We start from the raw sequence: 26457 nt of genomic DNA on the forward strand, positions 1-26457 counted from the left end.
TGCAGGTTCAGAAGAAAATGCCGCGGCTCATATCTTTTCCTCTACACAGAAGCTGACATACATGTTTCATCTATACTGATAAATACAAGTTTGATCACGAGCACTCAAATATTGTAAGTTATTGAATTTTTAATACCATGGTGTTTGCATGGGTTGACTATGGGAACTGAATTAGTACCGTGTGTCCTATTTATACTGGTCTTTATCCACATGTTGAGGAAGGGAGGCCACTTCTTCAATTTCAAGGGGATCTACTCCTTCACCACAACGCGAGACAATTTTTGTATCATTATCATTGACTATACCAGAGGTTGGTAACCTATTTTACATAGCATGCTACTTTTTTCTGGATTAATTACAAAATTAACGATCGCGTGCCACCAGGTAGTGAGTAACAATGTTAAAATTGGAGATTTTTGGCTGCCCTTAACGTGCCACACAAAACCTCTTGACGTGCCACCTTGTGAGACACGTGCCGTAGGTTGCCGACCCATGGACTATAATGTCATTATACATCTAATTTCATTCCTGTGTATGTCTCGAACATTTAAATGTAAATGATGTCAGGTTTTGTATTTTGATGTGTACTTCGCTCATTGCAGACCCTTGAAAACCTTGATGCTGGTTTCGTTTTACAAGAACCGTCACACTCCCTAGGCCTATCTACTCTTTCTGGAGCAGTGCTTTCCTATCCAACATTATCCTTTCTCCTGTTATATTGGTAATTGATTTATCCGAAGAATCTTCCAAAATTACACCCTTTCAAAAATTGGACTTTACAATTTTTCACTAAAGCTAATCTTTGTGATAAACTGTCAACTGGAGGGAAGAGCATAAGTCTTCTTACACTTGCAGGTGTACTATTTTTCATAAACAGCTGGAATATTTAGGTATATATTACAACAGGGCATATCCGCTGTAGACGCTATGCTAGTTCCAAATGGGCCTAGAGAAATGGCCCTCACAACGGGTAGAACTGAGCATGGTCTCAGATAAGGCAAACTTTTGCAACTCTCTGTAAGAACTGTGATTTGAATATGGAACTATGGCACATCAGAACGAGAAAAAATTAATAAAATCACTAATGCATAATACAAAAATAAACCACAAAAAAAAAACCCAACAAAATTATTTCTTGTAGGTGTGTTTTGAAACAAATATGGAACAATAATTTATATCAGATATTAACCTAGTACTCTTTGGAAGCCTAGTGGAATACTAGGTATAGACTACTAGCTGTTGATGCCAATAAGCCTAGTGGAATACTAGGTATAGACTACTAGCTGTTGATGCCAATAAGCCTAGTGGAATACTAGGTATAGACTACTAGCTGTTGATGCCAATAAGCCTAGTGGAATACTAGGTATAGTCTACTAGCTGTTGATGCCAATAAGCCTAGTGGAATACTAGGCATAGTCTACTATCTCCTCTGGGTCTCTTTGCATTAACAGATGGTAGACTAGATCAATTATACCACCAGGCTTTTTTGCATCAAGAGATGGTAACATAGATCCAGTAGCATGATTGCTGCTGGATTCAGACTATAAGAATTATCAGACCCTAGTAATAAAGACTAAAGTTTAACTAATATGGGAAATTGAAAGAGGGTGGAGTTTTTAAAGGTAAAAGACTGACATTCACACTCCATGACCTTTGAATCACGATATAACCCGTACCTTTCCAAGTAGTCATCTATAATTTAATATAAAAGAGGCTTTATAGCCGTTTTAGAAATATCACCCAGGAGCATGTTATGTTTAATGTGCCTGATTTTACATTCATCATCCTGACAAAATAAAGAGAAAGCACTGGTAAAATTTAATCAAAAGTCCAAACATACTGGACTTCGAACATGGCAATGCTAATAAAAATAAATTACAGCCACATCTGTGTATAACGACCATCTAGAATATTGTTTTATAGAGCAGGTAGGTGTTATTATGTATCAAACATGGGACTTGGCACTCATTCACAAGTGGTCGTTATGGCAAGGTTTACTGCATTCGAGAGATTTATAACAAATATAGATCAACAAAACTCGAGTTGTGTTGTGTAATTTTTTATTTCTTGAATATTTTGCTCTGCATAGGTAAGCATTTTCTACATATTCCCTGAATAGAAATACCTACATGTGTTATTCATTTTATCATACAAACATGCAAAACACATTTAACAACATATACAAACATGCACATTGAAACATTACACGCATACATGTGTAACTTAAAAGCGATAGTGAAAATATCTGATTATAAATAAAAGGAACGCACACACACACAAATATATATATATATATATATATATATATATATATATATATATAAAGTCAGGTGTACTTGACCATCATTACTGCATGTGTTGCTTCAGTACACTTCTATCATGCGTACTTTAAAAGGTCACAGGCCATACTCTAACATTTTTGTTTTGCCATCAGATTTTCATTACATGATTAAAAGTAGTTACATTCACACTAAAATAACTTAAAAAAACATATCAAGTGTAAAGACAAAACAAATAATTTGATTACTCGAAATAGAAGTATACAATACTGTTACTTCCCTTTAGCTTAGATTCTCCCCCCCCCCAACAGAGGACGTCAATCGGAAATGATGTACCTTTATCCCACAAGACAAGCTACTTGCTTCGTGTTGCTGAAAGAAAACCCACTATAAACTATGGATAAGGAACATTTAGATGAAACTATTGAAAGAAATTTACTGTTCATTGTTATATCGATGTGCGTGCAGAATGCACTGGATTATGTCGTTTTCAAAACTGTTCCATTGTAACAGTTTCAATTTATTGTCAACATTCCCATTAATAGCAGTAAAAACGAATCAATGCTGCTTTCCCTATGTCAGCTGGGAAAAAAGTCGGCACACTTAAAAGAATCAAAAGGCACCACAGTTGGCTTTCCTATGTTGGCCGACATAATTTAGAAACAAACCAGCACACTTAAAAGAATCCAAAGTCAGCTTCCAGTGTTGGCATGCTTTGTAATAAAATAACCTTTGTCTTTGATATCCTGTCAGTATGTTTAAGCAACGAGTTTATTGCTCGCTGCCAGTTAGTTTTTTTCACCAAACAGGCTTCTATTTGTTTGCTATATGTAATGATAATTTATACAAACGGGCATTGACGTTCACAGGGTAAATAGCGTACACAGCAATAACTTGCTTGGATAATATTTTATAAAGCAGGTTAGCGAAAACATTATCATTTGCCATCACAGAGAATGTTTATTTCAAATAATGATTTTTATTAACAAGATACCGTCGTATATTTAACCTGGATATAATACAATCTTGGTCATTTTGCACCTTACACTGCATCATACGAGAATGGCAGGTGCCTTGAAGCAATCATTTGATATTTCAATCTCGTATTCGATTTTGTTGGATCCAGCGTTTGTTCTTATAATATATTCAAACCTTCGAGTACAACAAAACACGATTCATTTCTCTATAACTTACGTCAATGAAAAATGTGTTGTGTTTTATCTGACATAAGCAATACGCACTACAGTAAAGATGCATATGACATCCAGCATCCATTACATACTGTTTACAGAGTTTGTAATATGATGAAAAAAGAAGGAATAAATGATAACAATGCAAGGTTAGTTTCTTTCAATTTAGTTTCAAATAAGTGTTTTGAGTATCTATTATACTGCACGGTGCAGTGGGGAGAGACAAATTTGACACAAAATTATTTCGTTTCTTAAGTCTTGGGACATATAACCTTGCGGAAAAAAGGTTTTACCATAAGTTCTTGGACAGGAAAAAAAATCATTTTAATATGTCTCAAATATATATATATATATATATATATGGTTCTACAGACTTGTTCACCTATAAATGATAAACATCCCGAAGTAATACCTCATATTTCATTTTTTTATAACCTTTTAATGTTCATATTGGTTATAATAATGCTAAGTAAAGAGTTTAATCAAAGTCTGCACTCTGTATGTTCAAAACATATTATGATTATTTTAAACATTAAAATTTTACATCTGCAGTTACATTACTGTGCTGTAATCTTTATTTGATATATTTTACCTATGCTTTTTCTATCCCACTTCTCATATGCACCATAGAGCTTTCTACGGAATTTAGGAGGTCCAAACCTTTCGGGTGACGGAAGGGTTATTTTTAAAAAATGATATTGGAAAGTCTCTGGGAAAATTGTAATCACTGCCGTTTTTTACAAATTCAATTTCATTCGTACACCAATGGAATTCGTCACCGAAGAAGGGTGTAGTGAGCAACTGTCCTCAAAATGTTGTATGCACAATTGTACAACTTTGCCATCCCTCTCTCTATTCGATCCCACAGCTTCAATCCACTTTTTCCAGTAAACAGGGTCTTTTGGAAAAAGAAACAACCTTTTTGTTTCACTATCACTCTTTTGGTTACATCCGTTTGCACCATATTTGCTGTACAAAAGCACAATCGTAAGATATATCACATAGATATTTACATGGGAAAATTAAACACACGAATGGCTAGGTTGAATTGATGGGATAAATGTACGTCATATTCGTTTTTGGCATGCGGAAACTACCAATTCTTTACAGAGATTGCCGAATAATGTTATTCATTTAAAAAAGGGGATTTTTAAGTTTAATTAAACATTCTGATGGTGTAAATTCTTTTTATAAATATGATAATATCACACCTTTGTACAATATACGTGGCCAGTGACCTTTAAAATAATCACACCTTTGTACAATATACGTGGCCAGTGACCTTTAAAATAATCACACCTTTGTATAATATACGTGGCCAGTGACCTTTAAAATAATCCTTTGTTAGGTAGTTGGTATGCAATGTATCAACAAGCTAATTTATTCAATTCAAGCAAGAATAATAATCACGCACAATTTGCTATGCAACAAATTTTTCCGAACCACTGGGAAAAACTATGAATTTTCCGTTTTTGTCCCATGAATCAAATTCTAATACTGATTGTTTTGTTTGTTTGAGCAAAGTGTATACACTGCATAGTCAAAGCTACAGAGATTGGCAAAGTGTGTATACACTGCATAGTCAATGCTACAGAGATTGGCAAAGTTTGTATTATCTACACTGTCAACAGTATGGAGATCGGCAAAGCATATATGATTCACATATTTAAGGCTGTGGTGATGGGCAAAGTGTGTATAATCTGCATAGTCAACAGTATGGAGATCAGTAAAGCATAAATGATCCACACAGTCAATGGTATGGAGATTGGTAAAGCGAGTATGATCTGCATAGTCAATGCTACAGAGATTGGCAATGAGTGTATGATCTGCATGGTCAATAGTATGGAGATCAGCTAAGTGTGTATGATCCACACAGTCAATGCTGTGAAGATTGTACATCTAGTTTTATATTTTCTCTGCAAAACTGTCAGTCTCCATTTGTTTTTCTTTGACCTACTCCTTCATTGTGCCAATTATGTCTGCATCACAGAGAAGTGATTCTTTTTACCAACAAATAAACCAGTATGCAAATCAATGTTTAAAGTTTAATTACTGATAAGTTCCTTCATTCAAGAATCCACATCAAAAGTAATTTTCTTCCATTTATTCAAACTGAACTTTCATGATGAAGAAATGATGCTCAGTCAAAGTCAATCATCATCATAATGGGGTATATTGTAAGTATTTTGTGAATTCTTTTCTTGTTAGTATAATATTTCAATAAACTTCCAGAAGAGAAATCTAATGCTGACTTTGATTAAAGCCTTCCTCCTTTTTAGTTTCGTCCTCCAATAGTGGATTGCCAAACTCTATATGGACAGCCAGTGGTGCCTCTGTGGAAAACAAAGCATAATAGCTACATATATACAAATTATTGATTTGTTATCAATCCCAGATTGTAACATTAATCAATATATATATATATATATATATATATATATATATATATATATATATATATATATATATATAATCATTTCAAAATGTCTCTTGATGTTGAACACTAGAGAATACAACATCTGCCAGCAACAACAAAACATATGATTAATCTAGTAAACCATTATTTGGTGAAAACTTGAAATGTAACACTGACCTTCTTTTGGATGAAAAATGTTTTGCTGATTAAGATGTTTCCATACGAAAGGCAGAATTATTGTGTGGTCAATAATAACGAAAGAAATTTGCCTCGGCACTAAATAACCTGTGTTGCCAAGTTGTAAAACACCAGATCACCAGGAAAATGCTAAAGAGATTCTAAGCATAAACGGAAAACTAACCAAATTCACAGAGTCGTCAAATATAGTTCACAGTGTCCTGATTTGATTTTGAAAAGCTGGCTTTGATCTCACAAAGATTCATGTACACACAAAATAATGCAATAATCTGAGGTCAACAATGTCAGACTAACTGACCAATTTGACTTAAACATTAAAGTAAGTTAATGAGGCATGAAGTATAGATGACAGCATCCCTAATTTTCATGGACTGGTGTGAAGTTTTCTAAGATGAATATACAAAATGCAAAACTGTAGCCAACTGAAACCGAAAATATTGCTCTATGTGATAAACGTAACTGAAGCCAATGGCAATGGTAATATTTACTGAAGGAAAAATATTGCCATATAATGACTTATATGTAAGTGAACAAGGACACTAACTCTTGCAAAAATGGCAGCTGTATAGTGACTGGTCAATATGCACCTCTTCAGACAATAATCATTATATGTGCCAAGCATGGGAAAAATCCATCAGCAACTACAAGACTATATTCTGGTCTATACTGCATTCAATTTACGACTTAAATCAAGATTTGTTGTAACTCTTCTGAAGTGTTTGCATGTGCAATAACTGGTCAAGATGCACATCTTCTGAAGATGACCATAATATATACACTTAGTTTCACATTAATCCTTTCAAAACCATGAGATCTGCTGCATTTATAATATTCTGCCATATATTTTATGAAGCTCTGCAACAAAAAGTGCAATAACTCTAACAAAATTCTCGGAAACACAGTCATTATGCTCCTCGATCCTACATAAGAAAGTGCAATAACTCTAACAAAATTCTCGGAAACAGTCATTATGCTCCTCGATCCTACATAAGAAAGTGCAATAACTCTAACAAAATTCTCGGAAACACAGTCATTATGCTCCTTGATGACCCATCGCTGCCAGTGCTTAGATCTTCTAATTTTTTATGAGGATGCATAAACAAAAAATGTCTTCCACAACACAATGTAACAATCTCTACCTCAGCAATCGAAGTACCTATTTTGTTAATCGCAACTTGATTGTGTTTGGAAGACAAACAGTGTGACAGGTCATGTTGGGCCACAATGGCAAGAAACCTTTAATCACGCTCAGTGTTTGATTAGGCTCAGGTATCTGTATATTCATGAGAATATGAGGAAATCTCAGTTCAAGTAGTCAGGGGTGATAAAGGAGAGCAGCCGATTGTCATCCATAACTTGCGATGACGAGTGATTTGTCGATACGTGCATCTTCAGATGAGAACTAATAGTACCACGTTTCACAGCCATCCAACAAAAATATAGTGGACCAGCCTCAAGACAAAATGATCTGCACAATAGCTCCAACAAAACATGCATGGGCACCGTTGTTTAAGAAAGCGTAATACTCAGTTGTAGATCACAACATGTACAAAGTTTCATTGATATGCACTGAAAATCAAAACAAGCTGCATTGACGTAATTCTTTCATTCATCTTGTCTTTTTCAACCAGGACTATTAGATGCCTCAGTGATATATCTGCCGTACAATGATCTTGGTTTGGTAAATGTTTGTGTCAATTTGTGTTTTTCTGCCCTCTCCCTGTTATTTATATTACACTATGGCGGCTTTTTATATAATATATTTTGGATAGTACTTAACTTGTATGCCATACATGTTTGGCCTGAGTATGTTTTTTTTTCAATAATGATTTATTCCGTGATCACTATGTTCGAATAGATGAATACTATTTGTGAGGACACCTGTGCATGTGCTTTCATGGACATTTATAACCACTGTGTCAACATTTTTTTTAATGTTCTCAAAACTTAAAAAAAACTAAATTGCTTGTTTAAATGACAGCTGATTAAATATGTTAACCTGTCTGTAATTACAATACTATAGTCTAGGTGCTGATATCAGTTAAAATTAATTGCAATATGTATTTCTTGCTTTGCTTATTTGAAATCGTGTGGTCAAATTAAATGACATAGTGACAAAGAAGGGCACATGCACCATAAATATATGCTGAAAAAAGCGAGAAATCCAAACGAACCTCTCATCAACGTATACTCTCCTCCATCGCTCAAACTTTTCTTTCTTCTGTAGGCAAAGAAACACACTGTTAAGATTGCAAATACTGCTATAAAAGCAATCCATCCTCCGACAACACCGATGATGATAGGCCCATGTCTACCGAAAACATTTCCACCGTTAGCTTCGCTCTCAGGAAAAAGAAGAGTACTGGGTGCCGTGTGAATGGCGCTGTTACAAAAAAAAAAAAACACACCTATATATATATATATATATATATATATATATATATATATATATATATATATATATATATATATATATATATATATATTATTTATTTATTAAATAATGACTTTGTTGAAAATGAAGACCGTCTGTCCACAAGTAAATCATAGTCTCAGTAACAAACAAGACAGTTTCGTCTTACGTGGTTTTTACTTTTTAATCATATGGTGACTTACATAGTAAATGCATATGCTATCATCTGATGGCTTACATGATAAATGCGTGTTATCATTCTGTGGCTTAAATTGTGAAGGCATGTTATCATACGGTGACTTACATGGTAAATGAATATGCTATCATTTGATGGCTTACATGATTAATGCATGTTATCATACGGTGACTTGCATGGTAAATGCATGTTATCCATAGGCGCCCGCAGATTTTTTGCAAGGGGGGGGGGGTCAGGATTTTTTGCAGGGTGTGTCAGTCAGTCACGGCCGGGTGAGTTAGTATAGCAGTCTGAAACTAAAGCTAATATAAACTATGCATTTTGAGCAAAATCTTGTGATATATTTTCAGCTTCATTTGCATGATTAAACTTGTTGGAATATATATATATATATATATATATATATATATATATATATATATATATATATATATATATATATATATATATTGCAGTTATGATTTGGGGGAACGTGACCCCGCGTGACCCCCCCCCCCTTTTCACGTTTGCTGCGGCGTCCATGATGTTATCATTTGGAGAGGTAAATGGTAAATGCATGTTAGCATTCGGTGGCTTACATGGTAAATGCATATGCTATCATTTGATGGCTTACATGATTAATGCGTGTTATTATTCTGTGACTTAAATGGTAAATGCATGTTATCGTTCGGTGACATACATGGTAAATGCATGTTATCATTCGGTGACTTACATGGTAAATGCATGTTTTCATTCGGAGATTCACATGATAAATGGATGTGATTATTTAGGACTGTTCCATTAAGACATACATAGTACCCAGGTAAGGCATTTTTAAAGTAGGGTACTCACCCATTGATGCAATTCAAAATTTTCTTTTCATTTTAATATGAACTCTGTGAATCAAAGTACCCTGGCATATATTTTTTTAAACTGCCTTCCCTGGGTAACATGTATGTTTTAATGGAACAGCCCTTAGTATTTTATATGGAAAATCCATGTTTTGAAAACTACGAAAAGTATGTGGGAAATTAATGTTATTGATAGGTAAAATCCACTTTATAGATAGGTAAACGCGTAAGATCTGTGGAGTGTTTTTTTCTCATAACATCCGAAACGTTAGCTGCATTTGTGGACTTTAAACCTGTATGAATAAAAAGTATGCTACTCTTGATCAGAATTTACCACTTCTCAAGCACAAGAAACGATACAGTCCCGACAGTTTAGGTTTTCCATGTTGAGAACATTCACGATTAACATGAACATTTCTGGTGTTAACTTAAGGTACGGCCACGTTGTTCGTCAGGTAATATATGCCTCTCCAACACTGTCATTTCGTAATTACAGTTTGCTTTAGTTTTTAATTTTTTTTAAATCTAAATATTTGAAATTGTGTATTAGTGGAATTATACTGACAAACTTTGACAATGTAATTTAGATTTCTTTTCCAATTTTCTTTTCCATTATTATCGAAATACGAATACATCACAACTGTTTATCTATTATGAATTAAGTGCTGATAATGGCACAGCCTCAACACAGTTACAATGAGTTTACTTAAAGTGCATCAGTAATACAGTTCCTAAGACATTACGAGTGTTTGCCCTCGTATAGCAGCCGATCATATTGTGTTCAAACACACTGTTCAGTCCTCTCATTTACACATGTGTCTAAGAAATAAGTGAACATTAGACGGTAATCCGTGACACTAACCGTAGAAAGATCCCAATAAATGCGTAGTAAGATTTATTTTAAAAAGAAATATTTGAAACTTGACATATAGCTCACAGTGACTCACTTTTATAATAAGGCTTTAGTACATAATACAAAAATCCAATCAACAAGCTTCGCCTATCTATCATGAACAATAACAGAATAACCATAAAACAGTGTTGCAAGCAATACAGAATTTTTGTTCAATTTACACGCATCCAATAAGAGTGTAGCTGTGTTATGTATATTTAATTTTACATTGCTATTTTTTGGTTAAATTTTGGTTTTTATTTCATTATATTATATTGATAAATGTGACACTGTATGTTGGACATGATCTTGTCCAAAATCAAGTTCCTTTTCTACCTGACCTGAATTATTGATTTCGGTTTTGTAGTAAACATGTTTATGTTAATCTGAGTCTTGAACTTTGGAAATTCCCCATGAATTGCCAGGTATTTCTGTTGTTTACTATACATTTTATATTATATGTTTAGTAACAGATTTTCTAATTATAACTAAGACTGTATCTTGTAAACATTATGAACTTTCAAGACGGTTTTTCCATTAGGTAACACTTTTTTGTTTTAGAAAATGTTAATTGTGACCTGAGGTCAGGTAGGAGACTATATAATCTTGTTACTGGGAAAATTATTATTTCGTGCTTAAAGATCCTTGCAGAACCAACTGTATTATGTTTTGTCCTGGAATTCATTTGTGCTGGATTTAATTTCGTCAAATCATATATACAAGTGATTATTCTCTGGAAATAGAAAGTGCACTTCAAAAATAACATTCTTGGTAATAGAGACTTCAGTTTATACAGAAGTTTCAAATAATCATTTAATTCTTGGATTGTACTTTTGTAATCCAATAAACAACTGCTGGCATATCATCATTATATAGGCCACCATAGGCACATAAACACTTTCAAAACTTTAATTATTAGGACTTATGTCTGTAATACTAGGATTATTTGAGATTCGATTCGCAATACCGTACAATCCTATTTTATACGTTCACTTTGCATTCTAGGAAGACAAATTATTGGAAGAATTTTACACAGTTTGTTGCTTTTCGCTCTTTTTTACACAGTTTGTTGCTTTTCGCTATTTTTTATTACTTATTTTTAAACCATAAAGGCGTAATAGCTGTCAAACAGACCGTAAATAGAGTTGTATAAATTTACTTACAACAAAACGGAGTCAGTACAGTGTGACATAAAATGCCCTCCAATATATCTTTGTAGTCATGGTACAATACGGTTAAAAAGGGTTTTAACTGTCACGTTTGATGCCTATGCCATCATCGGTGCCAGATAAATTAAAATTAATTATAAATTAGGGTGTGATATGAATCTAGAAGCAGCCACTCTGCAAGGTTCATGATTCTATGTAGGAAATGAACGACGTTCATATGATAAACAAGAGCCGGCAAGAAATAAAACATTCCCTGTCACCCCCACCGCCATTTTGTAAAGAGCCATAATATGGTCCAATGGTACGGATTTGTTGTATTCTTCATATATATATATATGGGTCAATCATGACATCCTCGACCTAGACGCAAGACAGGTCACGAATCAACTAGCCACGCCACTTTAGCTGGAAGCCCGAAACGTTATTACATAATAAATCAAGCAGCTAGCCGTGGATGGATGGAGCTAGAGGATTTGTCTATCTTGAACAACAAAAAGTACATCTGAACCACTAGTCAAACAAAACTATACCAGAGCATGAGGCGCCGTAGCGGACAAAAAGCTGGTCCAATCAGAACGTTGCCGTTGAAATTTTAAAGTCATATGTCCAGAATTCAAGTGTTGTATCAAAAATGCTGGTCATTAAATTCCCATTATCTAGGTCGAGATTTTAGAGAGTATATGTTGAATCAAACAGTGATGGTTGAAAGTTATAGTTTCTATGTCGAGGTTTAAAATTGTGTCGTTTGAATTACACGGCGGTGGTTTAAATTTCAGTGTCATACGTCTAAAATTACTAATTTACGTATTGGTTCAAAGAGTTTATGTTGAAAGTTCCATTTCATATGTTGAGTATTTAGAGTTCATCTGTTGAATTACACAGCGCTGGTTGAAAATTCTAAGTCCGATGTCGAGTTTTTAGATTGTATCTTCTGAATTACACGGCGATTGTTGAAATTTTAATGTCATATGTCGAGAGTTTCAATTTAACATGTTAAATCATATTGATTGTGCTGAAAGTTCCATTTCGTATGTTGAGTTTTTAGATTGTAGCTGTTGAGTTACACAGCGGTGATTGGACATTTTATTGTGCTTGTCAGAATTGTTATTTTTATATGGTGAAATGATGTGTTGGTGTTAAAAGTAACATTACACAATGTCAACTTTAACAATTCAAAATAATAACGAGTATTAAGATACATCATTCGTGTATTCAATTATGAGGCGCCATTACATTTCACGCATTTACAGTTTGAAAGTTTCCATTCGCAGGTCGAGAATTACTATGAATTTCTTCGCTAGAGGTCGCTCTCTTGAACGGACCGCGTTATTTTGAAACAAGGAGGCTGCTTCTCATTGCTGTGAAACTCAACAGATGAAATCTAAATACGCGCCATATGAAATAGAACTTTCATCACAAAAAGGTGCATACAACGTGCAAATTAGTGATTCGCGACATATACTATTGAAATTTCAACCACCGCTTTGTAATTCAAAATATACACTCTAAAACGTCAACATAGGAAATAGAACTTTAAACCACCACTTGACCCAAAACGTGATATTGGATTTCTCGACATACGACATCGAAATTTCAGCTGCAGCTTTCTCACCGGACCAGCTTTTGTCAGCCACGGCACCTCATACCTGAGCACAATGGACGCTTTCATACGAAAACGTCCTAGATAAAGCACTTTACATGAATCCCAACACAAGATGACGCATTAATAAGACATTTATTTATAGCTCTGTTAGACATGAACCTAATCATGTGTGAACCTGCAATACGTATGTTATTATAAGACTACAAAGCAAAACTGCCGTTAAACTGCAACTACATTTTACTGCTGATTAGTAAACAATATTAGTTATTGTGTTCTTATAGAAATAAAAAGAAAAATGACTCAACTTGATTCTGCCAGTTTCATAAGACAGGAAGAGATAAATAAAACGTCTTGCATGGGATTTTAACTCTTGACTTCTGACATACACTCTATTAACTTATCCAAACTGATTATGCGAATAGTATTAGTGAACTTTTATTATCGACAGAGTTATATGTATGAAAATAGGTTCGAACATTTTTTTATTCGGGAATGCACACAGCGCAGTCGAGTAACTCCGTAAACATCATTAAAATGTCAGCGTTTTGCTCTTTGGAGCAAACGGAACAGAGGTACTTACCTTTGCTCTAGACTATATAGTGTTTTAAAGTTGGAAAAAAAAAACTTTAAAATATTACAAAATTACACTAAATGTGTTTTTTTATTCTTTTCATACGTTGAAATTGAAGCAAATATTTCATGTTTGAGTCAATCTCATGAATTTGGGACAAAACCCCATAAAAATCTGTTTTGTTCTTTACTAGAAATATCTTCAGCGGCTTTTTGAGCTTGGCTCCAGAAAAGAAAGAGCGAGCGATGGAGTGATGGATGAATGTCCAGACAAACGGACAAAAGACATAAAAGTAGTAAAATAAAACGCTAGTATTGCTAGTACAACATGTGTCCTCAGTGTTAAAGAAAAACACTAAACAGTTTGAGAGTTTGCTCCGGAAATGAAACTGTTTACGGTCAGACAGACAGATATTGCAATATCTATATCCAAAAGTGATATCTCCACCATATCACCCTAATATATACCATGGGGATCTCCACCATATCACCCTAATATATACCATGGGGAGCTCCACCATATCACCCTAATATATACCATGGGATCTCCACCATATCACCCTAATATATACCATGGGGAGCTCCACCATATCACCCTAATATATACCATGGGATCTCCACCATACCATCCTAATATATACCATGGGATCTCCACCATACCATCCTAATATATACCATGGGATCTCCACCATACCACCCTAATATATACCATGGGGATCTCTACAATATTACCCTAATATATACCATGGGATCTCCACCATACAATGGCGGGGGGGGGGGAGGGATAAATGCACTAAAAATGTCATAATACAACTTGAAAAGCAACGAATATATAGGATAAAATGAGGACATTCAAATGCTTATGATTTTTCCATGTGCGGATACCGACGCCAACGGTATTACAAGTGCCCCCCCCCCTTCTCAGTGGCATATGAACGTTTTTGCCTATTAAGAGCGAGACATTTTGCACATCACAGAATTTGGTAGATAATAAAACACCTACCTTCCACAACAGTCAGTAGCACAGCACAGTTTGCAGAGTTTCTCTTTCTCTCCAAAACTGCATTTTTCAACTGCCACCGAAAACTCTTCAATTAAAAAAAGAATAAGATACACATATATATATATATATATATATATATATATATATATATATATATATATATATATAGAGATATATATATATAGAGAGAGAGAGAGAGAGAGAGAGAGACAGACAGAGAGACAGAGAGAGAGAGAGAGAGACAGAGAGACAGACAGACAGAGATGCGTACACACAAAACAATCTATGAGACGAAACTAACAGTGCCGACTTTGATGAAAATCCACCATCCCCACCCCACAGCAAAGGATTGGCGTATGTATCAATGTTCTGATCAAATATGTATGTTCTCACCTAGAATTGTGGAAACAGAACATCTGATTGTTCACACAAGAAAACGGGCGGGTAGAAACAAAGATGGCGACATCGTTTACTACTACTGTGCATAAATTACAGCTCGGAATTAGGGTCAATTACTTTTAAATGTAATCGTTGTTGTTGTTCTTGGTTTCATTGGCATTGTTAACACATTACTGACTACATCATGCGCAGAAAATGGGAGTAAATTTCCATTTCCAAGGGCACACCAAAGCAGTCGACCCGGGCTAGCCGCAGTGGATAGTGACAGTCCACCACGGCTGGATTTATCAATTTAATTACAAGTACTGTCGAAACAAAAATTTATTGTAATTACAGTAACTTACTTTCGGCTGAGAAACTGATGAAAAATAAATTACTTTCTGAATTACTGTATACTGACATTTGTTTGCATTTGATAAAAATCGTACTGTACACCCCCACCCCCACCCCAGTTCATGTGTTGATGTGTCTTTAAACACAATACGAGCGTAATTTCTTCTTTGGCGTCAACACTAGCATCGTACGTTCAAACACTTGACTTATATCGTCCATTTCGAGCGTGGAATGCATTTACGTCTATATTTGGTCTCCTTTAAGCACACTTTTTTGCCCACATACTCGTGACAAAAATTTTAAAAATCAACAGCCGACGTATTGTAAACTGCAAATTTTTATGTGTGTGTGTGTGTGTGTGTGTGTGTGTGTGTGTGTGATTTGGATTTTTAACGTAGCTTTAACGAATGTTCAGTCAAATCACTACGATGTCTCCAGTGTGGCAATTTATAGTGATGTCTAGCACTTGGGCATCATGCAACAGACATGTAGCATCATGTCCACCCAGTCATATTATCCTGACACAGGCAGATCAGTCTTAACACTAACCTCTTAATGCTGAGCGCCTAGCGAGGCAGCTGTTAGTACCATTTTTATAAGTCACTGGTATGACTCGACCGATGTTCCTACTTGCGACCTACTGCATCTGAGGCAGACGTTCTAAGCACCTCGGCAACAAGAGTGGTCGAACTGCATAAATCTAGATCCCGCCAAATGTCGGATACTAGTATTGAAAAGGAAAACTGTACCCGAAGAAGATGCATATTCATTCGGCAGTTTCCCATCCGGTCATGTAGAAAGCAGTATACGCTTAGAAACTGATGGTGATCAATCTCTTCATGCAGTCCCAAAAAATTAAACAAAATAGGATTACAATATTACGAAATTTCAATTTTCGTTTTTGCTTACAAGGTATTTTTTGTTGTTGTTGTAATAATCAACTGATGCATCATAAAAAATATGATGAAACAAGCAGTATAAATCTGGCCGCCGAGAAACTAATATTCTTTTGTAAAAATGCCGTGTGTCACGACAGAACAAAGATATGTACTTTTGCACGACGGTTCAACACTAATTAGTTATTCATACCACCACAATTTCCAACATATCAAATTTATCTCTTCTCAAATTATCTGAAACTCGTGAATATTCAATAAACTCTTAGTACCCTAAATATCCACTCAACCATTTAGCTTACATCGCCTTGACTATGAAACCTATATATATAACGTCGGATCAAGCTGTTAACTACACTACGTAAACCCAAATCTGAACTGCCGTCGCATAATGCACAGACAGGTCACAGACCTTGATCAGTCGGCTCAATGTGCGATGGCAGATCAGGGTCTGTGTTGTTTACAGTAGGTCTCAATTTACACGCGTGTGTAAACGGTATATTTATAGCTGTGCTAGGTGTATAAGAACCTAAAGAAACTCGCCAAACAAACAGGAATACTTGATCACCACCTTAATAAGACAATATAAACAATAAGAACTCGTTTCTAATTCAATTCGTACAAACCAAAAAAAATCATTTCTTTTTTCAGTATTCGTATCATGCTGCAAACTTCTTGCCTATGTAAACTCCATGTTCTTAAGTGTCTGGTCCTTGACTTGAACAGTTAGAAAACTACAGAACCATCGTAATGTAGTACTCTTTGTGCTAAAACTATAATTGACTTCGTGATTTTACCTAGAGAAAGTATGTAAGAGAGAACATGGTTGTGTACCTTTGTAATGGATTGCTAGAATTTCAAATAACACTATACCCATATTAGTTACTTCAAGACTAATCACTATGACCATCCTCAATCACGAAATCGATTATCGTTTTAGCTTTAATCGTAATAAATTTAGCATTTTCCACAGACTTAATCCCTCTTAAACACTTAAACCATGAATTAATTTTCGTCAAAGACAGCCGTTCCGTCTCTGAAGGAGTATCACGAAGCAAAGATTAAAGGGACGGAAATTACTGACCATGGCAATATCGATTTCCCCGTCAGTACTTTATTGAACTAAAATCACTGAGATCCCCATCCTATATAAAGGGCATGAAAAGACAAATGTATTCATGCAGCTGACACTGACTCCTCAACATCCAGTCTTAGCCCTGCGAACACAGATTTATGTGATGAGACAAAGCTGTGAAAAGCGGGGATACTTAAAAACACTACATGTATTTAGGTTTTATTTTATACTCATCAAGAGTTACCTGATGATACTGCAGACCTTCGTATCTTGTTACACCCGAAACTTGTATCATATGACCCGGTCGATGTTCATCAGATAAAGACTTAAAAACCGCAAGGATATCAAAAACCTCAAGCATTTAAAAACAATTCCTCAAGTATGTGAAAAAACCTAAAGCATTTAAAACAAACCCTCATGGATGTGAAAAAACCTCAAGGATATCACGTAATCTCAATGATATAAAAAAATAATAAATAATTCTAAGGATATCACATGGTTTTGACAACCTTATGGCAAACCAAATATGTTTTCCCCAAAACGCTAGATTTCAATATCTATAAACTACATAAAACATCTTATAATCTTATAAATTATGCAGGATATCTGAAACATTTTATAAAGTATGTAATAAGTTTTATATCAAATAAGTTTATAAAAAATTTAATTAAAATTGCATATATATTGTAAAGTATATAAAATGGCTTATAAATCGTATACAGTTTTAATTAAGATACCTGATAAAATTTACAATATATCTGATATTGTGTACAAGATATGTTATGAACCATGCAATATATTTCAGATAGTGAATAAGTTTATAAAATGCCGTATAAAAAGCATTAACAAGCTGGCTTGGTGCATATATATATATATATATATATATATATATATATATATATATATATATATATATATATATATATATTCCATTAGAGTCTAATGAATTTCTTCCTTCCTAAAAGGACCGCTCCAGTGACCAAGTGGTTAGAGCGTTCGAACCCCGGCCAAGTCAAAACAAAGACTTATGAAAATGGTACTTACAGCTGCCTCGCTAGGCGCTCATCATTACATGGTTAGTGTTAGGACTGGTCGACCTGGTGTCAGGATAATGTGACTGGGTGGGACATGATGTCACATATCTGCGTCATGATGTCCCAATGCTAGACATCACTATAAACTGCAACACTGCAGACAAGCGATACGACTGAATTTTTTAAAAAGCTACGTTAAAAATCCAAATCACACACACACACACACACAAACACCTTCCTGAAAAGAAATGAAAGTCATTGCTGAAGAGCACTCAACTATATCTGCGAATGACCTCTTGACAGTGTGTGTGTGAAGTGTAATTTACCTTTCTTTCATCGTAGTCTTACTTACGCTAATAAATAAAACAACAAAATATTAATGATGTCTGCAGAGTCTTCATGTATAAATAAATTTATTTATTTATATAAAACAAGTTATCTACTACCCACACTTACAAAGCTGTGTTAAAAAAGTGGACATTGCATGAATTCGCAGAACTCCTATCTGAACAATTGATTTACCGCTTATACAGAAGAATTCTTATGCAAACATATTTGTTTTAATTAAATTCTTTCATGATTTGTTTCAAGCTTCAAAGTATTCGCAAACCAGTCAACTAAAGACATAATGTTCTGTTTGAAAAATCTAAGTTCACCGAGAAGAGAAAGTCTGAAGGAGCCCAAAGGTTCTTTAGAGATGTAATTATTTATCAAATGTTTGTCATATTTATTTTTCTTTATCTTGTCCTGTATTTAACTATTTAATTGGGGGCCCCGAGTGGCCGAGTGGTCTAAAGCGCTCACCGTTTCGGATCACTGCCATGTCACCTCTGTCGGCGTGAGTTTGAGTCTCAGGCTCGGCTAGCGTGTGTACGCGGGAAAGCCTGCCAGTAGCTTCTCGTGGGTCGTTGGTTCTTCCCTGGGTTTTCCAGAGTTCTTCCTCCACCAGTTATACTGGCCGCCATGTATAGCCTATCTTGTGCTGAAAAAATGGCGTTAAACCCTACAACAACAACAACAACTATTTAATTTGCACCTATTTTCTATCACTGAAAACTAGATTCTTCTTCACGTTGATTCATTCTTTCACTTCTTTCAGAAATTTAAGGGTTTCTTTGTTCTTATATAAGATGACATAATAAATAATCGCAGTTGATACTGTTTATCATTCATATTACTTGCTAAATTATTCTCTCTCTCTCTCTCTCTCTCTCTCTCTCTCTCTCTCTGGTACAGATCTATTCGACCGGATACAGTAGGCAGTATGACGTCATTAATGAATATTCCAATTCGTGACGCCCATCTGTGGAATACCAGTTACTGGTATTAGCGCAGTACATTATCACATAATAAAAAGTACAAAAATATTAGGCTGACAATTACTCCATGTGATTCAAAGTTTACTTTAGTACGTATACAGAAAATCTGAAGAACAATGGTTTATCAATGTAAGGTGGCCTGCGCTCCGTGCCAAGACTAAAGTCACAGATCATCCGTGAATTGCGCTTCGCCGACGATGCAGCCATGACATCACACACGGAAGATGGACTTCAGTAGCTGGTATGCCGCCTCTCCCATGCTTGTAAGGAATTTGGACTGACCATCAGTTTGAAGAAAACGAACGTCATGGCGCAGGACACAGACTCCCCTCCCTCTGTCACCATCGATGGGTACAACTTGGAAGTTGTCGAGAACTTCATATACCTCGGGTCTAACATCTCCAGCTCACTCTCCATTGATTCTGAGGTAAACGGCAGGATTGCCAAGGCAGCAGCAGTGATGGCCAGACTTAACCAGAGAGTCTGGAACAACCCCAACCTCACCGAGAAGACCAAACTGCGTGTCTACCAAGCCTGCGTGTTCAGCTCACTTCTCTGCAGCAGCGAAACGTGGACCACCTATGCAAGACACGAGAGGAAACTCAACAGCTTCCACCTGAGATGTCTGCGGCGCATTCTGCACATCCAGTGGCAGGACAAAGTACCCAACACAGAGGTTCGAGAACGCGCCAACATGAACAGCACGTTCTCCATTCTCAGCGAGAGGCGCCTTCGCTGGCTTGGCCATGTCAGAGAATGGACCCAGGCCGCATTCCCAAGGACCTGTTATATGGGGAGTTAGCAGAAGGTACACGACCAACTGGACGACCACATCTGCGATACAAAGATGTTTGCAAGAAGGACATGAAGACGGCAAACATCAATGTGTACGACTGGGAGAGCTGTGCAAACAAACTCTTCAAGCTGGCGTCTAGCTGTCAGGCAGTGAGTTCAAAACGCAGAGGAAGAGAGAAAACTAAAACAAGCTGAAAAGAGAGCTAGAAAGGATAAACAAAAGCTTACTTTGGAGCTACGCCATCGTCTCTCGTAGACGGACGGATGCCAAGAACAAGAATAGTGGCCTGCGTGAGGGACACTATACATGACGGACTAACAAACTATCGGTGTGCCTGCGATTGTTTAACAAACTTTCGGTGTGCCGGCGATTGTCTAACAAACTTTCGGTGTGCCGGCGATTTTGTCTAACAAACCTTTCGGTGTGCCTGCTATTGTTTAACAAGCTTTCGGTGTGTCTGTGATTGTCTAACAATCTTTCGGTTTTGCCTTTGATTACATAAAGACCGACTGGAGATCAATATGTATCGGCAGGTGTTTAAAGTTTGAATGAAATACTGTGAAACGTTAATTCAACTAATGATCATACATCTGTTCAACTTGCGTGACCCTACTATGCTTTAAATGTCAGACATATCCTTGCCACCGTGCCTTAAATGACAGACAAATTTCATAGCAATAGATTGGGTGGGTCCTACATTTATAACTGCAGGGTTCCATCATTTGTTCCCATGGTTAGGCATTTGGAGTTACATCAAGCCTGTAAGTACCACCAATGCCCGACAATTTTAGTAAAATTGTATTCATATCTTAAACAAATACTAAACTGTACAGAATGTATAAACTGCCTCATTTTGTCCCGTGATTAAGGTCTCCTTAGAGAATCACGTGATTGGTGTACATGTATTGCATAGAAAAGACGACAATATAGTTTTTGATTGCTTAAAGAACTGCACAATGTAAATATTTGCTAAATAAAGTCGGTAAACAAGACACCTGAAAAGCGATTTATTAATCACGCCTTTAAGATTGTTACCATATATATTCTTCGTTGTTCCAAATTTATTTTAGTTTCAGGACAACATTCCGATTTCAATGTATTCGTTCATCCTAAGTTTCTCACAATTATCAACACATTCTTAACTCTTTTTAAAACCGGAGAGTTGTTTTACATGGTTATCGATGGTATTCAGCAGGTATCATGACTGTCGCAGATAAAAAAAAGCAAACGCGAGTAGTGTACTCTTTTTTGAAGCCTATGTCCCACAAGGTTGCCAAATATGTCAGCCCTTAGTGTCAGGACCAGTTTAACTAGGCGAACTAAGCGGCCGCCTAGGAAGCCAAGATTGGGGAGTCGCCAGAAACGAAGTACACTTTCTGATTATTCATTTATTATCATTAAATATGTAGACTAAATAATGAAAATAATCAATTATTAAGCCGAACATGCATTAATACTAATGAATAGTTTATAATAAGCGATGCACCCACACTACTGGGGGTGGAGTGGGGCACAAAATGGAAGATTCGTTTAGGGCGCCAAATACCCTTGCAATGGTACTATGAAGTTAGTCTCAGACGTAGCGACACCCTTATCAATGTACACAACCAGATCTACACTCTAATGTGGAGGTCTCAAACACGCTGCCCGCGGGACTCATGCGGCCAGCAAAGCCGTATCTTGTGGCCGACAAATTGATTGGCGTCACTTTGTATCACGAGAGAAAACAAAGGTGGTGCGGCCCTTGGGCCATCGAAAATGCCGCCATGTGGTCCTCAAGGTGGTTTGAGTTTGAGACCCCTGCTCTAATGAGCGACTAGGTGAGAAATGTACGACGGCGTGTTTCATTTTGTTTTGTTTTCTTTTATTTCGACTGAGTATTTTAAATGAACTGACAGACACAAATAACTGACACTGTATGCCGATAAATCAGCCCCTTACCCGTGATGATATTGATGTTCGGGTTATCGTTCATCAGTATCAACCACTTGTGGGGTTGATTTATCGGACTAATGTCTCTGCTAAAAGTGATAGGTAGATATTTTAAAACGACGTGGAAGATTGGGCTGTAGCGGACCCTATAACAATGTGAAGAGAGTAGTTAATTAACGATGTTCAATAGTAAAGGAACACAAAGTGGATACTACTTCAATCGTACAAAAAATACAGGGTGAAAAAGATATTTATGAACAAATATAAAAACACCACAATGACTAATATAATAAAAACACGATGAAACTGAAAGAATATTCAAAACAGTTTACATTTGGAAAATGGAGATGTTTTGAGTTTACCTGTCCAACTGAAGAAGAGTACCACCCCCACCACCCAAAAACCCCACCACCCCAAAATCGCCCCCCCCCCCCCAAAAAAAATCTACGAACGCACTTGGAAAATTTAGCTGTTGTGATGTCACGTCTTAATTCTAAGAACACATTTTCCAATCAATAAAACAGATTTTAATGTACTAGGAATATATTCGTTTAAACGGTATCTACGCAAAGTACTGACCATCCGTACATCTAAATGTCATTATGAGAAGAGACCGGTTAATATCAATCGTACATGACATACGTTCTTGTTACTTCCCGAGGAGAGGTACAACTTTTTGTACACATGCTTCAGTTACGTACCTTTAGTATGGACACTGTAGGCATTAGATAGTATTTATGTTGCCTTCTTGGTCAATAAAGCATTATGTTTGGCCATATTATTGCACATGAACACAGGGGCACTACACCTTCAATAAATTGTAACTGACATGAATACCTAACAAGTTTAAATTGTAATAAAGCGCCACTTCAACAAGCAATTTAATTTTTGTCCTTCGTTCAGATTTCAAACTTCTTAAAAACGGACAAAATACAAAAGATTCCAAATGTATGGTGTAATTACAAAGAAGGGAGCAAACCTTAACTAAGTTTAAAGCACCAAGTCTCCGCATCTTCCACAAATGGAAAAAAAGTGGATTGGCGACCATTGACAAAAATCTTAAATATTAATTTGTCAACTGAAGTGTATGTTATAACCTTTCTGAATACATGGGGGGGGGGGTAAATGGCGTGGGAGCTTGTCCATAGTAGTCATAATTTTGAAAATGTATTTTAGTATAACAAGTCCCTGCAAAACAAAAAGGCATATAAGGCCTAGTGTAGATGGTTTATCACTGTGATTTCCTTAATTGTTCTTTCCTCGGTCGCTATGAGAGAACAGTAATATGATTAGCAAAATAGGACAGGTATGTACGTTGCTAAATAGAGGAAATGATTCATCTTAAGTGTACGTATGCGTAGTCATCAAATAAACAATCATCTGGACCGAACATTTATAAACTTGGTGTGGGGATATGGTTAAAAGAAACTGAAGTCCCTAGGTCATCCAGTTAAAAAAATATGGTCGTCCTGGAGTCCCTAGGTCACCCAGCTGAAGAATTATGGAAATCCTGGAATCCCTAGGTCACCCAATTGAAGAGTTAATGACGTCCTGGAGACCCTAGGGTCATCCTGTTAAAGAGTTATGGACGTCCTGGAGACCCTAGGGTCATTCTATTGAAGAGTTATGGACGTCCTGGAGAAGTAGAAACAGAGATATTAACTTTGCAAGGACTAAAATGCTTTTGAGAAAAACGCAAAGATAGCAGGTTTCTTACAACTCCTCCTGTAGCCAACAGGATAGGTCTACACATATAAAACCACCATCATCATCATCAGCAGCAGCATCAACAAACTACATTTAGCTGCGAATCAGATTTAAATCACAGGGAACTAACACTCTTATTTTTTCTTCAAGAAATCTTGATTTTTTAAGTTCTTTTTTACTGTTATGTTTAATCCCAAGTGAATCCCAAAGTAGTTGCTCAAATAACCATACGATAGCTCTTTTGACGTCGACATGGATACCGTGATTTTACGAGTGTGTGTGTGTGAGCTGGATTTTTTAAGGTAGCTTTAAAACAAAATTCAGTTATATTGCCAGTGTGACAGTTTACAGTATTGTCTAGCACTGGGGCATCGTGAGACATAGCATCATATCCCATCCAGTCACATTACCCTGATACCAGGACGACCAGACCTAACACTAACCCCTTAATGCTGAGCGCCAAGCAAGACAGCGGCGAGTACCATTTTTATTGTTTGACAAGGAATAATTCGCAAGGTAATCTCGATTCTTAAACATATGTACTGTAAATTATCATGAACAAAAACAAAACAACATATTTCTTGGGTTATGTGTGTTCACACCATATACATGCTGACAAACAATTAGTTGAATGAAACTACAAACACATCCATGAAATTAGGTGAACGTAACATAACTGCTTCATTATTATTAATTACGTCTAAATCATTAATCATGCACCCAATATATCTATTCTCTCCTTCCTCATCCTTTTACAACCATCTTTCCCTAACATACAGCATGCGATATTTGTAAGAGAGAGAGAGAGAGAGAGAGAGAGAGAGAGAGAGAGAGACCTGTGTAAAAGAGTATCACGAGCAAGCAATGGCGGGCCAGGTACATCATTGTCAGTCTAGACAGGCTGTTTGGTCCTTTACTAGCCTTTATCTTATCAGTTGATAATATATTCCAACAGGTCCGTTACAGTCCTTCATTTGTATCCTCAAAATATGAAACAGTGATCATGTTTTACTTCTCGTCGAATAGTAAATTACTGTGGTTGTAGGAAGTATAAACAGACACATATATACACTTATGAGTCTTCTACATAGGAAGGAACAGGTAAAGATTAGTCTCACGCGGTTGGCCTCCGTCCCTTTGGCTGTGATTTTATGGAGCCTACCTGTCAAAATACAATCATACGTCGCTGTAAATACTCTGGTGATCACACTGTTAACTGGTTCGGATTGGTTTGGTGTTTTTCGGGAGGTTATTTAGTGCCGATGCAATTTGAAGTAAAGTGGTTGCAGACCCCGGCTGGTTCGATGATAGGATTCGAACCCGTACCCTTTCAGCGGTGAGCGACTTCTGTGCCACCGCGGCTTCCCTGTTAATCAGAATTCTTGCAGTTTAAATATTTGTGGTGTAACCGAGTCTGTTAACGAAAACGTACAAATTGTGAAAGTCTGTATTCATATTAAAGTGCCTTTGTAAATTATGTGTAATAATTTCTTTGACGATTCAATCAGGAGAATCATGTACTCTCTATCTTTATTAAAAACAACTACAAACAAAATAACAGCCTCGCACAGAAGAGAACTATGAGTCTTTAACAATCAATTAATAAGCAACTGGACTGGAGACAACTTCACTAACAAATTTGACAGTAAATCTTATATGAAGGATTCAATGATACTGAAGATGAATGCCATTTTTATTCAGCTACAGAGCTAATGATCATCGCAGAGAGAAGTTGATACAAAAATATTAATGGAGTAGTAGACCAAGCAGACTTAAATTTATTATGTTATTTAAAAAATGTTCCTGTTTTTACTCCATAATCAAGGTTACGTATCATGAACAAAGAACTGAATTGAACTGAATTATAACAACCTCGTTTTAATCACCAAAGAAAACTACATAACTTTAGTAGACAGAAAATTAGTGGGTTTTTTTTCTTCTTTCTCACCACAAATCGGACTGTTATATCATCATCATTTTCTTTTATAACACCATTTTCACTAAACCAGCTTGTTTCCCTACCATTGTTTTCGCTCTTTTCTTATGTACTAAAGATTGCCGAGTTGCAATCCATACAGCATTACGGATTCTTCAGTAGTACACTATACATGACTGGGAAATAGAATAAGCTAAATCATAACGGAAGATAAATCATGTAAGAACTCAGAAGACCTTAACAATATTTTAAAAGTAAAACTAAAACGTGC

At 36.1% G+C, this 26457-nt stretch overlaps 1 protein-coding gene across 2 annotated transcripts; it reads right to left on the bottom strand.

The window, feature by feature from the left end:
* Window positions 1-2043: 2043 nt before the first annotated feature.
* LOC149796201 (uncharacterized) lies at window positions 2044-25413 on the bottom strand. 2 transcript variants are annotated; one of them, XR_016422502.1, is made up of 5 exons: window positions 25087-25413; window positions 14760-14844; window positions 8258-8466; window positions 4796-5802; window positions 2044-4707 (listed from the first exon to the last, which is right to left on the bottom strand). XR_016422502.1 is itself a non-coding variant. In XM_089966150.1 (4 exons), exons 1-4 carry the CDS (start codon window positions 25133-25135, stop codon window positions 5711-5713), a joined length of 435 nt encoding a protein of 144 aa, XP_089822276.1. In that variant the 5' UTR covers window positions 25136-25413; the 3' UTR covers window positions 2044-5710. The 2 variants fall into 2 exon arrangements, 1 of the variants encoding a protein (XP_089822276.1); XM_089966150.1 differs by having other exon boundaries at window positions 2044-5802.
* Window positions 25414-26457: the final 1044 nt, after the last annotated feature.

Source organism: Sinohyriopsis cumingii, chromosome 7 (assembly GCF_028554795.1).
Source record: "Sinohyriopsis cumingii isolate HCF-2022 chromosome 7, ASM2855479v2, whole genome shotgun sequence".
NCBI classification, from domain to species: Eukaryota; Metazoa; Mollusca; class Bivalvia; order Unionida; family Unionidae; genus Sinohyriopsis; species Sinohyriopsis cumingii.